The sequence below is a fragment of the Myxine glutinosa genome, chromosome 8 (genome assembly GCF_964187855.1).
Source record: "Myxine glutinosa chromosome 8, kmMyxGlut1.1, whole genome shotgun sequence".
Lineage (NCBI taxonomy): Eukaryota > Metazoa > Chordata > Myxini > Myxiniformes > Myxinidae > Myxine > Myxine glutinosa.
In genome coordinates, this window is record NC_136268.1 from 24,616,821 (window position 1) to 24,633,276 (window position 16,456).

At 51.6% G+C, this 16,456-nt stretch overlaps 1 protein-coding gene across 1 annotated transcript in view; it reads left to right on the top strand.

The window, feature by feature from the left end:
- The first annotated feature begins 204 nt into the window (after positions 1-204).
- Positions 205-16,456, top strand: part of LOC137432298 (calumenin) — a 33,051-nt gene continuing 16,799 nt past the window's right edge. The window contains 2 exon segments of the mRNA XM_068124114.2: positions 205-397; positions 9,833-10,096. Coding sequence (XP_067980215.2) covers positions 9,852-10,096 — 245 coding nt within the window. The 5' untranslated portion in view covers positions 205-397; positions 9,833-9,851.

Below are 16,456 nucleotides of genomic sequence, written 5' to 3' on the forward strand. Positions count from 1 at the left end.
CAGATTCCGTTGCCTGCCAGAATGCGTGGCAATGACGTCATCCTGGGCTCCCCGCTTGCGAGCGACGTGGCGAAAACATTGACCAATGGCAAGAGCTCTTTTGCAGTTTGCGGCAACTCGCTGTAACGATCGCTGTTATTGGTCCTTTCTGCCACGCCTCGTATAGAATGCTTTGCTAACGTCCAACCAATGGGAAGGAGCTTTACTGAACGGTTCAAACGGTGTTCAATGACGCCGTGAGCGATTGGGCGAGGCGTCTGGTGCCCGCCACGTCTGACAGCGGCTTCTATTACCGACAATCCAAGTTGCTGTGCTGTTCCCCCAGGACCATTCCTCGTTACCTGCTGAGCTCACGGGGCTCCGAGTAGTGATTGCATTTTCCTCGGCGCATCAGAAGGTGCGTATTACTATTTGTGTGGAGTTTGAAGTCTTGAAGCTCAAATCGGAGGAATCGTCAGCAGTGAGCAGTGATTCACCTTGGTGATAACCGACCTGTTTCAGGGGTAAACTCTGAGCTCCACGTTAAGTTACCATTGTGTGAAATTGCTTACCTTGCTTCATGGACAGAGTTATCGTTGAAAAGGTAAACATTAAATATACACATCAAATACTCCGCTAGAAATAAAACTACTGAAAGTACTGATTGAAAAAATAAATGAAACGACAGCGCAAAATTATCAGGTTTTTATAAATATAATGACCCTGCGTACGAACGAGCCCCCACCCCATCCCAACCCGCCAAGTCCCTGTGCCTCCCCCCCCCCCCCCAGGCTGAGTCCCTGTGCCTCCCCCCCCCCAGGCTGAGTCCCTGTGCCTCCCCCCCCAGGCTGAGTCCCTGTGCCTCCCCCCCAGGCTGAGTCCCTGTGCCTCCCCCCCAGGCTGAGTCCCTGTGCCTCCCCCCCAGGCTGAGTCCCTGTGCCTCCCCCCCCAGGCTGAGTCCCTGTGCCTCCCCCCAGGCTGAGTCCCTGTGCCTCCCCCCCAGGCTGAGTCCCTGTGCCTCCCCCCCAGGCTGAGTCCCTGTGCCTCCCCCCCAGGCTGAGTCCCTGTGCCTCCCCCCCAGGCTGAGTCCCTGTGCCTCCCCCCCAGGCTGAGTCCCTGTGCCTCCCCCCCAGGCTGAGTCCCTGTGCCTCCCCCCCAGGCTGAGTCCCTGTGCCTCCCCCCCAGGCTGAGTCCCTGTGCCTCCCCCCCAGGCTGAGTCCCTGTGCCTCCCCCCCAGGCTGAGTCCCTGTGCCTCCCCCCCAGGCTGAGTCCCTGTGCCTCCCCCCCAGGCTGAGTCCCTGTGCCTCCCCCCCGGGCTGAGTCCCTGTGCCTCCCCCCCGGGCTGAGTCCCTGTGCCTCCCCCCCGGGCTGAGTCCCTGTGCCTCCCCCCCGGGCTGAGTCCCTGTGCCTCCCCCCCGGGCTGAGTCCCTGTGCCTCCCCCCCGGGCTGAGTCCCTGTGCCTCCCCCCCGGGCTGAGTCCCTGTGCCTCCCCCCCGGGCTGAGTCCCTGTGCCTCCCCCCCAGGCTGAGTCCCTGTGCCTCCCCCCCAGGCTGAGTCCCTGTGCCTCCCCCCCAGGCTGAGTCCCTGTGCCCCCCCCCCCCAGGCTGAGTCCCTGTGCCTCCCCCCGGGCTGAGTCCCTGTGCCTCCCCCCCGGGCTGAGTCCCTGTGCCTCCCCCCGGGCTGAGTCCCTGTGCCTCCCCCCCGGGCTGAGTCCCTGTGCCTCCCCCCCGGGCTGAGTCCCTGTGCCTCCCCCCCGGGCTGAGTCCCTGTGCCTCCCCCCCGGGCTGAGTCCCTGTTCCTCCCCCCCGGGCTGAGTCCCTGTGCCTCCCCCCCCGGGCTGAGTCCCTGTGCCTCCCCCCCGGGCTGAGTCCCTGTGCCTCCCCCCCGGGCTGAGTCCCTGTGCCTCCCCCCCGGGCTGAGTCCCTGTGCCTCCCCCCCGGGCTGAGTCCCTGTGCCTCCCCCCCGGGCTGAGTCCCTGTTCCTCCCCCCCGGGCTGAGTCCCTGTGCCTCCCCCCCCCCGGGCTGAGTCCCTGTGCCTCCCCCCCCCCGGGCTGAGTCCCTGTGCCCCCCCCCCCGGGCTGAGTCCCTGTGCCTCCCCCCCCCCCCCCCAGGCTAAGTCCCTGAACTTGTGTTCTCTCCTGCCCACCTCCCCTCCCCCCCCACACTTGGCTCAATCGCTGAACCACTGTCCTCTCCCGCTCCCCCCTCCCTCCCTGCAGCTAAGTGTGCTGAACTCCTACTCTTCCCTCCCCACCCGCCCCCCCCCCCGATCCCCTTCCATGGTGGTCATTGAACTTCTCTCCCTTTATGTTCTAACCCCCCCTCCCCCTCAGGTAAGTAGCTCAACTTTTGCTCTCACCCTCCCCCCCCCCCCCCCCTCCCCTGCCCTGCGCTGTCACCTCACCTCTTCACCCAATGCCCCTCTCTCTAAATCCTCTTTCTTATCTTTTTCTTCTTTTCTTTTCCTTCTGTTCTTCTACCCTACTTCCTCGACTCCACTTCCTCTACTCTACTTCCGCTACTCTACTTCCTCTACTCCACTTCCTCTACTCCACTTCCTCTACTCCACTTCCTCTACTCCACTTCCTCAACTCCACCTCCTCAACTCCACTTCCTCAACTCCACTTCCTTTACTGCTGCTACTCGTCTTCCTTATCTTCCTATACTCCTCTTCCTCCCCTTATCTCCTCTCCTTCCTTTCCTTGTCTCCTCCAGTTCTCCTTTGTTTACACCCATACTTGTGTCCAATGCTCCCCCAAGGTAATGTGCGAACTGTGTCTTTCAATCCCGACAAATCTTATACTCTCACTATCTGGCAAACCCTCCCATCTACCTTTCTTAACAATCCTCTTTAGGAAGTTCAGTCATTAAAACTCCTGGGTCTCACTATCGGCCATTATCTTTCTTGGGCAAACCACATTTCAAAGTTGGTCTCCAAAGCCTGCCGCCATCTGGGCATCCTCCGTCATAGAAAGTCTTTCCTTGGCGCACCTGAACTCCTATTCCCCGAAAGGCCTTCATCTTCAGTTTGATGGAGTACTGCTTTACCCTCTGGGGTGGCTACCCTGCCTCACATATTGCTCAGCTTGATTCGATGTAAACCAAGACCTTCAATATCATTGGAATCTCCTGCTTTGAAGCTAAGTCAATGGACCTATCACTATTCCATCACAGACAGGTCTGTGGTCTGTCTTTCACCCTCTAATTTGTCCATGCTTTGCTTCCCCCCCTTGGTTTCTGCAGGGCGCACGCAGTCCACCATCAACCCTCTTCCGGTGAAACTACCTAAATCCAGGATCACTGCTCACCTCCACTCATTTGTCTGTGGCACCAACCTTCCCGCCTGTGGAACCAACTTCCACACCCTCCTCAATCTCATTCTTCCCTCCAGGGCTTGAAGACGGGTGTTCATCGCCATCTCAGATCATCCCCGATTCAAAACCATGATCTTTCTACTCACATTAACTCTTCCCTCTCCAACCCAAACCCACTTCCTTGCAAATTTACCGTTTTTGCCTTCCTGAGACTTTGCTTCTGTCTTGTCCAACCTGTGCATCCTCCCCTGCCCCTCTTTCCTCACCGCTTCCCTTATTTGTCCAAATCTCCCTCTATATTATCCTTCAACCCTGCTGTTGGTGTTTCCCCATTCTTTACAACTGTTTCTTTTGTTATGTTGCATCCTGATCCATTCAGTCAGTGTTCTAGCTCTTCCACGAGCCTTGATTTTGTATACAAAAAAGTCACGGCGCACGAGCACAATTGTGGGATCAGAGTGAGGATAAGAGGTGCGACAGAGACGTGACCATACATGGACATCTGGCACGCTCGAGGCCAACAGATCACTCGCTGTGTGGAATTGGCTCATCTTTCTGGCTGTGTGGAATTGGCCCATCGTTTCTGAGATAGGGCTAAAACCAACATATAGCAGGATATCTCAAAAAGTTTTGGACGAAACTTTGTGGACAGGTTGTGTGTGACGAGCAAGAATCGATTCAATTTTGGTGAAAATCCGGATCCGGATCTGGCTGGTAGAATTTTTAAAGGGATTCTTCACCATTGAGAGATTGGGCCAAAAACTATAAATAGCAGGATATCTCAAAAAGTTGTGGACGGATGATTTTGATTGAATGTGATTCTGTATTGTGATTTTCTGGTTGACACTGTCAATGGCAGTAAATTCTGGAATTTATTTATTTATACGACTTTTACAATCTATATTGTAGTCAAATTGAATTGTATACTTAAACGCTGTAGAAAACGTATCATGTTCTTGATACTTAGAGAAACCTCCAGTTTATCAGTACTTGGACATTTTAAATAGGGTGGTGTATAAGAATTCTTCAACAGCGCTAAACCCCCGGAAGTTTTTTTCCGTTTTTTATTCACTTCCGTTTCCGGTCTTGCTGGCGAGGGTTCGTTTATTCTCAGCTCTCCACGCTATCCATCGAAATCGAAGTTAAGTAATTGTTCCCATTTGTATTTTCGTTATAACTATTTATTTTATGGTGTATATATTGTCTCCCGACGAAGATTTTCGGTGCAAATCTTTCATACCTGTATTGAAAATCGTGTTAATTCGTGTCGTGTCTTGAGGCCTTGTACAGTGTACACTGTCCAACCTTGAGGCTTTGTTTTTCTCTCAGCGGTCCGTCGTTTGTGATCCAATAACTTTCGTTCTCTGTTTTCCCAGTCTTTTCACCCCATAGCCTACTTCCTTATGTAAATCGCAACTCAAAAAAAAAAAAAAAAAACATTTCCTTCTCTGTTCTCATTCGTTTATGCATTCTTATTCGTTCGTTCGTTCTTCGACCACGTGTTTCTCCCCCATTTCCCCAGATAGATTGTCAAATTTCAACTCGTTATTTTATCGTCCATGCGTTATTGTTTGATTATAGTTAGTTTTGGTTGGAATTTCCTGTAACTCGTAATTAATTAATCGTGTTCTGCTCCTCGTGTGCACCCTTGTAGTTGTACCCCCGTCGGTGTTTGTTAACTTAAGCGTGTTTTGCTTGGCTCTTAGTTTTTTCCCTTCTACCCCGAACATAATACTCTGTCCAACGTTCTAAATCCCCACCCCCCCCCCCCCCCAAAAAAAAAACAAAAAACATTTATTTTCCTTTCTCCACGTGTACTGTTGTCTCATCCTGTATTTTCTGTCCAGGTGTGCTGTTCGCCCCGCCCCCATTATCTCCTTGCCATCCACCATTTGCCCTGTTCACGTGACTTGTGGTGGTCCCTCTCGGCTCTCCCCCTGTTGGTATTTTGTGCATATAAGATTGTTCACGGTTCTGTTTAAATATTATTTAAATATGTTTAACCTTTCCCCTTCAGTGTTTTACTCGGTGGTATTTTACAACACGCTGTGTTTCTTCCTATTTAAAAGGCTTTTCTCAATTTCCTCTCCAACTCATTCCACTTCAAAAAAAAGAAATTCAATATCTTATACGTCTCCCTCACTACATGGTCTAAATTCACATTCATTCCATCCCTCCTCCATCGTTCTGAATCGGATTGCTAACTTGAAAATCACAACAAACCCAATTTGTTTTCAATGTTCGTCTTTCATTAATCATCCACTTTCTAAACTCCCCTCTTGCCCCTCCCATCCAAATCCCCCCCCTTGCACCTATACTCCTAAACTCCACCCTTGCCCCTCCACTCTTAAACTCCCCCCTTGCCCCTCCACTCCTGAACTCCCCCCTTGCCCTTCCCCTCCTAAACTCCCCCCTTGCCCCTCCCCTCCAAATCCCCCCCTTGCCCCTCCACTCCTGAACTCCCCCCCTTGCCCTTCCCCTCCTAAACTCCCCCCTTGCCCCTCCCCTCCAAAATCCCCCCTTGCCCCTCCACTCTTAAACTCCCCCCTTGCCCCTCCACTCTTAAACTCCCCCCTTGCCCCTCCACTCCTGAACTCCCCCCTTGCCCTTCCCCTCCTAAACTCCCCCCTTGCCCCTCCCCTCCAAATCCACCCCTTGCCCCTCCACTCCGAAACTCCCCCCTTGCCCCTCCACTTCTAAACTTCGCCCTTGCCCCTTCCCTCCTATACTCCCCCCTTGCCCCTCCCCTCCTAAACTCCCCCCTCACTCCTCCCCTTCAAAACTCCCCCCCAACCCCTCCCATTCAAATCTCCCCCCATACCATTCCTCTCCAATTCTCCCTCCTCCCCCCTCCTCCTCAAAGCTGCCTCCTCCCCACCTCGTCTCCCTTCTATCTCATACCTCCACCCCCCCAACCTTCTACTTTCCTCTGCCCCCCCCTCAAACAACCCCTCACTGTGCCTCATCCCTTCACCATCAAACCTTTCATCCTCCTCATCCTTCCCTTTCTTGGAACTCTTCTGCAATCTCTGACACACTATCAACTGCTCTCCCTACCTCCCCCTCTCATCCTTCATCTTACCCTACTCCTCCCCTCCCCTGTCCTGTACCCGATGCTCCCCCTCTCTCTTCATTAACGGTATGGACCTCAAACATCCGGGGCCTTCGCTCAAACATGACTGATCTCTCCATACAGGTTGCTTCTGACAATCCAGACTTGATCTGCTTAACAGAGACTTTCCTCCTTCAAGATGTCTCTGATTCCTTAATATCTCTTCCTGGTTACTCCCTCCTCCGGTATGATAGACCTGAGCCTCGGCCTGGTGGTGGGGTGGCTATCTTTATCAAAAACTCTCTTCCTCACTCTCCTTGCACTGCCCTCTCTCCTCCTCACCCCCAGGAGTACCTCTGGCTACGGCTTCCTCTCTGCTCCTACCTTTTGTTCATATGTGTTCTGTACCGTCCCCAAACAGTGATGACTCCATCTACATTTCACTGTCTGACAACATGGACCAACTTCTATCCACTCATCCCAACTCTCTCTTCCTCATATGTGGTGACTTCAACTGTCATCATGCCACCTGGTTGGGTGTGGGTTCCTCTCTCACCAGTCATGGCACCTCAGCAAAGGACTTCTGTGACTCACTGGGATTGACACAATCTGTCAATTTCCCGACCCGGATCTCAGCCAATGGAGTATCTTCTCTTCTAGACTTGGTTAAGACAAACTTTCCTGCTAATGTCTGCTGCTCTTCTTCTGCTCCAATCGGTTCTTCTGATCATGTGCTTGTCAAAGTGGATTTCTCTCTGGCCATTCTCAGAGAGCCTCCTCAGCGTCGACGAGTCTGGCATTTCACTCAGGCCGACTGGGACGGCCTTCAAGCAGCCATCAATCGTCTGGATTGGTCTCCCATCTCCACTGCCTCTGACATCAATTCTTCCTGGGAATTCTTCCAAAGCAAACTGATCTCTCTCATGCACAGATTTATCCCATTTCGCCTTCAGTTGTCTTACCCTTCCTCCCGTCCATGGTACACTGAATCTTGTGGTGAGGCAGTTGCCCTGAAACAACTTGCCTTTGCCTCTTGGAAGGCTAATCCAACTGAAGGCAATCTCAGTTCCTTCCACCAAGCTCGGAACAAGTGTGTGTCTACCCTCAGGAGTGCCAGGAAGCACTATCTCTCCTCACTCAAGAATGAACTCTCAAACCTGTCTCCTTCCTCCAAATCCTGGTGGCGTCTGGTCAAATCCATTTCTGGTGTTTGTTCCCCCTCCATCCCCTCCCTTACCTCAAATGGCCACACAGTTGACATCGCACGTGACAAAGCCGAATGCCTCAACTCTGTGTTTGCCTCAAAATCCTTAGTCCCAAACCCATCTCTCTCTGTTCCCACCTTTCCCAGTCGAACCCAACTGCTCCTGGACTCTGTGTCCTTCTCTCCTGACAAGGTGGATGAGTTTTTGTCAAACCTCGACTCTGATTCTGCAACTGGACCAGACGGCATCAGCCCACGGGGCCTAAAATCCTGCTCTGCCGCTCTATCTCACCCTCTCTCTGTTCTTTTCACCCTATATTTTGCTCAAGGTCATCTGCCAGCATCCTGGAAATCAGCAAACATTACCGCTTTACACAAAAAAGGTGCAAAAACAGATCCTTGCAACTACAGACCAATCAGCCTGCTCCCAATTATCAGCAAAGTCATGGAATCCATCATTGCTTCGGATATGAAATCTTTCCTCTTCTCCAATGGCTTGATCTCTGATCATCAATTTGGTTTCAGACCAGGTCACTCTACTCTGGACATGCTGCTTCTGCTGTCTCAACAATGAATGGAGGTCCTCAATACCAAACAGGAAATCAGAGCCGTCTCCCTTGACATATCACGTGCCTTCGATACGTTCTGGCACCCAGCTCTGCTCACCAAACTCTCCTCCTATGGTATCCATGGAAATCTCCATGCATGGCTTGCGGACTTCCTCTCTGGTCGGAGTCAACGTGTGGCCCTGAATGGATTTCTCTCATCTCCCCTTCCTGTTCAGGCTGGAGTTCCCCAAGGCAGTGTGCTGGGCCCTGTGCTTTTTCTGGTCTTTATCAATGATCTCTCCGACTCTGGAAAATCCTCTCTATCTCTTTGCTGATGACTCCACTCTCTGCCGCTCAAAGCCTCTTCCCTCAGATCGGCAGTCTGCAGCCTCCTCACTCTCTGAAGACCTGGACAAAATCACAGACTGGTCAAACAAGTGGAACATGTCTTTCAATCCTGACAAATCTCACACTCTTACTATGTCTCTCCGAAAAGATCAACTGGACAACCCTCCCATCTACTTTCTCAACAATCCTCTCCAAGAAGTTCTGTCGCTCAAGCTTTTGGGTCTCACTATCTGCCATGATCTTTCTTGGGAAAACCACATTTCCAAGCTGGCCTCCAAAGCCAGTTGCCGACTGGGCATCCTCCATCGTGCGAAGTCTGGAAAATCACACCTGAGCTCCTGAGCACCTGAGCACACCTGAGCTCCTCACCACATACAAGGCTTTCATCCGCAGCTCAATGGAATACTGTTCTCCCCTATGGGCTGGTGCTCCTGCCTCACACCTGGCTCGGCTTCACACTGTTGAATCCAAAGCTTTCAGAATCATTGGAATCTCCCGCGATGAAGCTATCTCTGAGGGCCTTTCACTCACTCACCGCAGGCAGGTAGGTGGTCTTTCTGTCTTCTACCGACTCCTCTCCGGCCTTGCTCCCCCAGCTCTCTCTGTGCTCTGTCCCCCAAATATTCCTACAGGTCGCACAAGATCTGCCAGCCACCCTCTGATGGTTAAACTGCCGAAATCTCGGCTCTCTGCTCACCTTCACTCTTTCATTCCTCTTTTCTCCCACCTCTGGAACAAACTCCCACACTCACTTCAATCACATTCCTCCCTCCAGGTCTTTAAAACAGCTGTTCACCACCATCTCTTATCTTCCCCCATCCAAAACCTTGATATTTTCTACCCCCACTAATTCACCCCAGATCCACCTTGTTTGAAATTCCAACTTCTTTCCTGGAAGTCCTGGCAGTGTCCATATGTTTTATACCTCTCCCACCCCCCACCCCCCTTCCCATGCCTCCCCCCAAAGCCCTCTCCCTCCCACAGTTCTCTCGATGTCTCCATGTCTCTCGGTCCCTGCTCTCAAATGTTGTGTTTGTGGCCTTCCCCCTCTCTCCCCATCTTGTCTACCGCTCCCGATGTTATTTGTTTTATGTGTCTGTTTGTCTTTCTGTGTGATTAATGTTCGCTCTTTCACGAGCCTCGATCTTGTATACAAAAAAAAAAAAAAAAAAAAAATTTCTTTGAATTGAAGTTTAGACTTCAACACTGTGTGGGGTAAAGTGTTCTATGAACACTTTTTTTTTTTTTTGGGCCTGTGTCTGTCTCGACCACCTCATTGGCGGCATAACACCCATATATTGTTCCCCGTCTCATTGTTTTATGTATATATAATAGGTCGACTTCAGATGATGACTCGTACTTGGGCATGCCATCTAATTTTGTGCAGTGTACAGGACGTCCAAGTGATGCAATCTAACAGCGGTAAAGCAACGGCGCTGGTTCTGCTGGGACTGTGCAGCCAGTGGCAAAGTGTGCTCTGTAAGCCGGCTGTCCTTCGCGGAAAGGATCGTATTGTCCATGACGAGGTGTTGAGTGACAAACCGCATGATGATTCCCTCAGTCACGACTACGACCACGAGGCGTTTCTAGGAGCCGAGGAGGCGCGATCCTTTGACCAGCTTTCGCCTGACGAGAGCAAGGCTCGTCTCGGGTGAGTTTCTCTTGCACACCTCCCATCTCGATTGCCAGTCACACTTCCCCTATTGAAAGAGAACACCATAGTTGGTTTAAGTTGGCGATTAATATTGTATTAACCTTGTGCACGAAGCGAAAGTAGGGTTCAGCAATTGGTTCACTTTGTCTGTCTACAATCATCAGTTTATGATTGAGGAACAACATATGTTCAAGTGTTGTTTAAAAGTTTCTAAAGGATAATTCTAAGGGGTTTTAAAGGGTAATTATATTGGGTTTTAAAGGGTAATTATAGTGGGTTTTTTATATAATTATATATACTAGGACGTGCCCGTACGTGGGTGCCCGTTCCGTGGCCAAAAAAAAAAAAAAAAAAAATTTCCAAATTTAAATCAAGTGTACCTCCCTGTCTTTGCTAGCCATGACATTCGATGCCATTGACCATTGCCACTCCTACGCCACGGTGAGGCGACAGGGTAGGATTTGTAGGAGACCTGAAAGTGCAGTGTCAGTATATATTCCATGTTCGAATTGTTTTAGTTTTAAAATAGTAAAAAAAAAAAAAGGTTTGCAAAGCATATCAGCAAATTGAAACAGAATTGAAACAGAGCAGAATTCGTTATTATTATTATATTACTACAAATTATTACAAATTATTACATTACAAATTTTATTCGTTAATGTTAATGTATATAATGTTAATATATATTATATAATGTTATATATATATATATATATATATATATATATATATATATATAATATTGTTACAGACACGACTTTGGTGTTAAAGTGGGCCGAGCGGAATGGCCGTCGTGTCCGCACAAATTACCCGACTATACTCGACGTTGACGAAGTCGCGCGATGCTGGCTCAATAAGAAAAAGAAGACACCCGGCTGGATCACAATCACACAATACGACACCAACGTTTCGATTCTCAAGTATATTCGTACGGAAAAAGGTTAGATTACAGGGGCTAGAGGTATATTACAGGAAGACAGGCACTTAGACACACTCTTATATTAACCCCGGACAGACGACAGACACACGGGACAAAATGCTGACTCACACGGGGGTTGATGAAAAGGAAAGGCAGGTCGCGATGGCTCAAGGTGCACTCTTGGCTCAAAGCAGGGTACACGGTTCGGTCCAGAGATGCGGGGAGGTCTCGTCGCAGCGCTCAGAGGTGACGTTCTTTCTCAGGCCTCTCCAAACTCAGGCGCATCTGTTTCAGCGCTCGCAGGTCCGTCTTTCTCCAGCTGGGGGCGAATCTGACGTCACGTCCGGCAAGCGGCTGCGTATATCCGGCGGGGAGTGACACGCCCTCGGCTCGTTAGCTCCGCCTCGTGGAATCGGCACGCTGCTTCTCATTGGGTGCGTGCGGGGGGGTTACTGGCTCCGCCCCCGACGAGGAGCTGACAGCCAGCCCCTTCGGGGTAACCCCGTGGAGCGCATGGTCTGGAGCTAATCGAGCCGGTGTGAGGACGCATCCTCCCCCGCTCCGCCGCCATCCCCTCTGTTGTTGTTGTAATTGTTGTTGTAGTTGTTGTTATTGTTGTTGTTTGGGGAAGAAGATGGGAGGAGGTATGGGAAAGGTCCTAAACTCACTACTGATGCCATATAATCACATTCTGGTGCAACGAAGAGTCATAATTAATGGAGACGAGGCCTTAACTGACATAGAATAAGAATAACTAGGAAGATGTCCGAAAGTTGTCTACGTGTGGTGCGGTGGACCTGGGCACGACATTTAATGGGGGAATAAGGGGAAGGTCGGCTCTACTGATTGTTATTTACATGCAATGGGACTAGGGAATGGGGGACTGGGGAAAGTTGGGGAGTATTAGAGAAAATAGGGGAATATTTACAAGCGGATATGGAGGCCAAATTCCATATTCGCAACATTGCACCCTTCTCTACCCTCGGGGCGTCCCGACCCGATAAATTTTTACCTACTTTAGTGTGGCACGCAATGTAGTTCCCTCTACTATTAACTCTACCCTGAGTGCGACAGTTTTACAGATATTCACAAATGAGTAAATATGTCCCCCTGCGACGTTGCACCCTTCTCCTCACAGAAACACACCCACAGGATAACCGAATCCGGAAAGAATTCTCAAACTAAACATACAGCCGGTAGGGAGCATTATTTACAAGACTACGCTGCTATTTACACTACGATCCAGGACCTGTTTTTGGAGGGACACATGCAGATGTTATGCATAGAGAGAGAGCGCGCTTGCCAACATCGATACACCAACCCACGAGTGCTCTGTGGCCGACGGCCTTTAATAACGTGCAGAGCACCCTTCCCGAGCATCAACAGCACCACCCCACCACCAATCGGTGCAGTCACCATTGTTCATTGGAATAAAAATAAATTCGACAACCCCTAACCCTGCAGGTGTCTCTTGCTCTTCTTGTGGTGCAGTTGGTGGTGTTAACTATTAGTGGTTCACCTGTATGGCATAGGTGCCACGTTGACCCATAGGTCCATCCCCGGGTGGTGCTTGGCCGCAAACGAACTGCGGTCCATTGTGGGTGGCCACAAACATTGCGGTCCATATGGTGTATCGATCCAGGCAGCCAACAGCGAAAGTGCAGGCCCACAACTGCGTAGCCAGCACCTCTCTCTCCTCTCTCTCTACCCCAAAGCCAGATCCTCGGAGGTGGGAGACAAAAGAAGCAGACAAGTGAGTAAGGTGGTAAGGGCGCAAAAGTGCACGCAATACAAGATGATGCACACTGGGGGCACATGGGAACCAGGTGAGACAGGTACGTTCCTATCGTACGCCCCCCCCCCCACCAGGTAACCTACATGGCCCCTCCCTTACCCCTTACTGTATCCACAAAACACAACACTACCCATAAACATCTACTTTACAAATCGACAAACATCCCTACTGTCTTCCCCGTTCCTCCCATAAACCAAATTCGTCTTCTCTCCCTCCTAACCAATCAAATTTGCCATTTTCAACTCTCATCAAAATTTGCCATTTTCAACTCAACATCAAAATTTGCCATTACCAATTCATCATCAGTCCCTCCTAGGGAGGGAGAGATGGAATCACCCCAATGTCTCATCCACGTCGTGATGCGTCTCACAAATCCACACAGCAATCTCATTTCCTGCAACAAACAAAGAAAACACAGGTGTGGAGTCATCATCATCACCACAGGTAAGTGGCTGCGTATGGTGCGACAGGTTCATCAATCCTAACTATTTCCTAAATGACTTTAACAACTTTACACTACCCGGGGTCTTTCTCCGGCCAAACCATTGGCCCTCTTACGCTATGGGTTCTAAAAACCAATTCCCATTGGCCAAACTGTGGTGCTCTTCAATTTGGGGTCTCACTCCCCCGATTCATCTCCCGGTGCCCTCGCACAATTTCTGGGCTGCGGCGTGTACCTCTCCCAGTGGGTCTACCCACCTGCACACCTCCACCACTGCAGTTGCCTCCGAGCTTACCTGCTCCTTGCCCTAACCTAACTACCTGGGGAAGGCCCTCTGGCTCTCTCCCCACTCCGTGCCCTCTCTGGCACTGGGCTGCCCGATCCACACCCGGGATCCTCAGGCACCCACTCACAACTACCGGCTCCCAGAGCCCACCTGCGGCCTCACCTGGCCGACATCCTCACAGTGGTGGAGTGCCCAACCAACTACACACACTAACAGGCTACACGCCCAGCCATTTCCACAACACTAATGCACCCATCCACAACACCATTCTGCAACCGCACCACAGATGCCAATATCCAACCACAATTTACCTGTACCCTCTACCTAACACTTACACTACCCGCCCCGGGTACTCGTGAAAGGGGTCCACTCTTCCCCCATCCACACCTTCGCACCATGCACACCACTCCGTACCACTCACTCCAACTCTCTCCACACACCTGTACCTGCACACCTGTGCTCTCACACCTGGTGCCACCTGCACCCTTCTCTCCCCAAGCGCATTCGCGCTGATCCACACACTCACTACTCATACACTGCTCCACACACCTGTTCAATTCTCACAAACACGGCATCATCTCAGCTAACTACTCCCTTCTGAAACTTGCGCTTCCCAGTCGTCCCTTTAAACTATTGCGCTCCCTCGTCATTATCATCCATACTAATCTACCTGCGTCCCCACTACAGGTATCAGTCACTAACTAACCTTAACGTTACCTAAGGTCATCTTCTCTAGATCCCTATCAATATAACCTAACCCACCCGGGCTAGTTTTCACTGCCATACACCCCATAATCTATTGCTCCTTTGCCCCCACACATGGGAAAGGTGGCAGGGATGCCACCCTCTCCCACCGGGCCTATCGCTCCTCAATCCCCCAGTCCTCTGGCACTAATAAGCCCCCCTTATTCAGAGGTACTGGGTCCCGCCTCGGCATCTAAAGCCGAGGCGATCCACGGGGGCGCCTGCTCGCCGGTGTAAGGTCTTATCCGGTCGGCGTGGACGATCCGAGGGAGGGCTCGTGGCCCCATTTTGATCTTAAAGACCACGTCACAGATTTGCGACAGGACGACTCCTGGGCCTTGCCAGGGGGAGGTGAGTTTTGGGCACCTTCCCTTCCGCCTCCGGGGATTAAAGAACCAAATCTTCATCCCCGGAGCGTATTGACTCCCCTGGCTCCGGTCGTCGTACCTGCGCTTCATCTTTTCCCCCGCCAGATGGAGTTGGCGGCGGGCGAAGGCATGGACTAGCTCCATGCCTTCCTCTAGGTGACGTGCGTACCCCTCCCTCGGCGGGTTAACCACTGTGTCTGGCACGGGACCGCATAGCAAGTCGGCGGGAGCCCGTAACTCCCGCCCATACATAAGCAACGCTGGACTGCATGCGGTGGCCCCGTGCTGGCTGGTTCGGTAGGCCATGAGCAAGTAAGGGAGATGTTCGTCCCAGTCATCCTGACGGGTGGTGGTGAACAGTGCCAGTTGTTGGATTAGAGTTCGATTGAATCTTTCCACCATCCCGTCAGATTGAGGTCTTAAAGGCGTTGTTCTGGTTTTCCGAATTGACAGGAGACTGCACACATCTTTTAGCAATTTGCTCTCAAAATTTCGTCCCTGGTCGGTGTGCAACTCCTGTGGAATCCCATGCCGGCACACAAATCCTTCCACGAAGGCCTGCGCTACCACCCCTGCTTCTTGGTTGGGGAGGGCGTAGGCCTCCGGCCACTTGGTGAAATAGTCCATTACAACGAGGATATACTTATTACCTTGGCGGGTGCGGGGCAGCGGTCCTAGAATATCCATAGCCACCCGCTCAAGGGGGGCCCCCACCTGATGTAATTGAAGGGGGGCCCTCATCCTCCGTGCTGGTCCCTTTTTGGCAGAACAGGCGTCGCATCTCCGACACCAGTCCTGTATGTCGCGCCCCATATTCACCCAATAGAACCTCCGGCGGACCCGAGATATTGTCTTTGTCCTGCCCAAATGGCCGCCGGAGCGGGTACCATGCACCTGTTGCAATATGACGTTCTTGAATTTGTCAGGGACTATCACCAGCCAGGAAGTTCGATCAGAGGGAACCTCCACCCACTTGCGATACAAGATGTTGCCTTTCAATTCCAGGGTCTGCCACTGAGCCCAATATGCCTTTGTCTGCGCCCCGAGGGGGGTGACCTCTTCCCCCTTTGGTCTTTGCCCCAATTTGACCCATTGGAACACCGGCCCCAGAACAGGATCCTCCTGCTGGGCCGTGCTCCAAGCCAACTCTCCAAATTCCTCGTCCGCGGTTAGTGGCAAAATTGGCCCTCTCACCCGGGTTGCCCGGACGACGAGAATCGGGGCGGAATCGCCCAATTGCTCCCTCTCCTCGTGTCTCGCACAAAATTTACAGTTTTCCCCCAGACAAGGACGCCGAGAGAGTGCGTCCGCATTACCATGGGCCTTCCCGGCCCTATGGGCCACATCAAAATCGTACTGCTGCAACTTTTCCAACCACCTTGCAATTTGGCCCTCCGGTTCCTTGAACCGAAGGAGCCATTGCAAGGAGGAATGGTCAGTTCTAACCAAAAATTTCCGCCCGTACAAGTACGGGTGGAAATGGTTCATGGCAGCCAGCATAGCCAATAACTCTTTGCGAGTGACGCAATAATTTCTCTCGGGCCTACTTAAGGCCCGACTATAATAACCAATCACTCTCTCCACGCCCTCCTGTGTCTGAGACAAAACTGCGCCCAATCCTTCCTGGCTCGCATCCGTGTCCAGGGTAAATGTCCCGTCACTAGTGGGGTAAGCTAGAAGGGGTGCGGATGTTAGACACCCCTTCAATTTTTGGAAGGCCTCGTGGCACTCCCGTGTCCAATTAAATCGCGTCCCCTTCTCCGTAAGCCGGTGGAGGGGACGGGCCAACTCCGCAAATTTCGC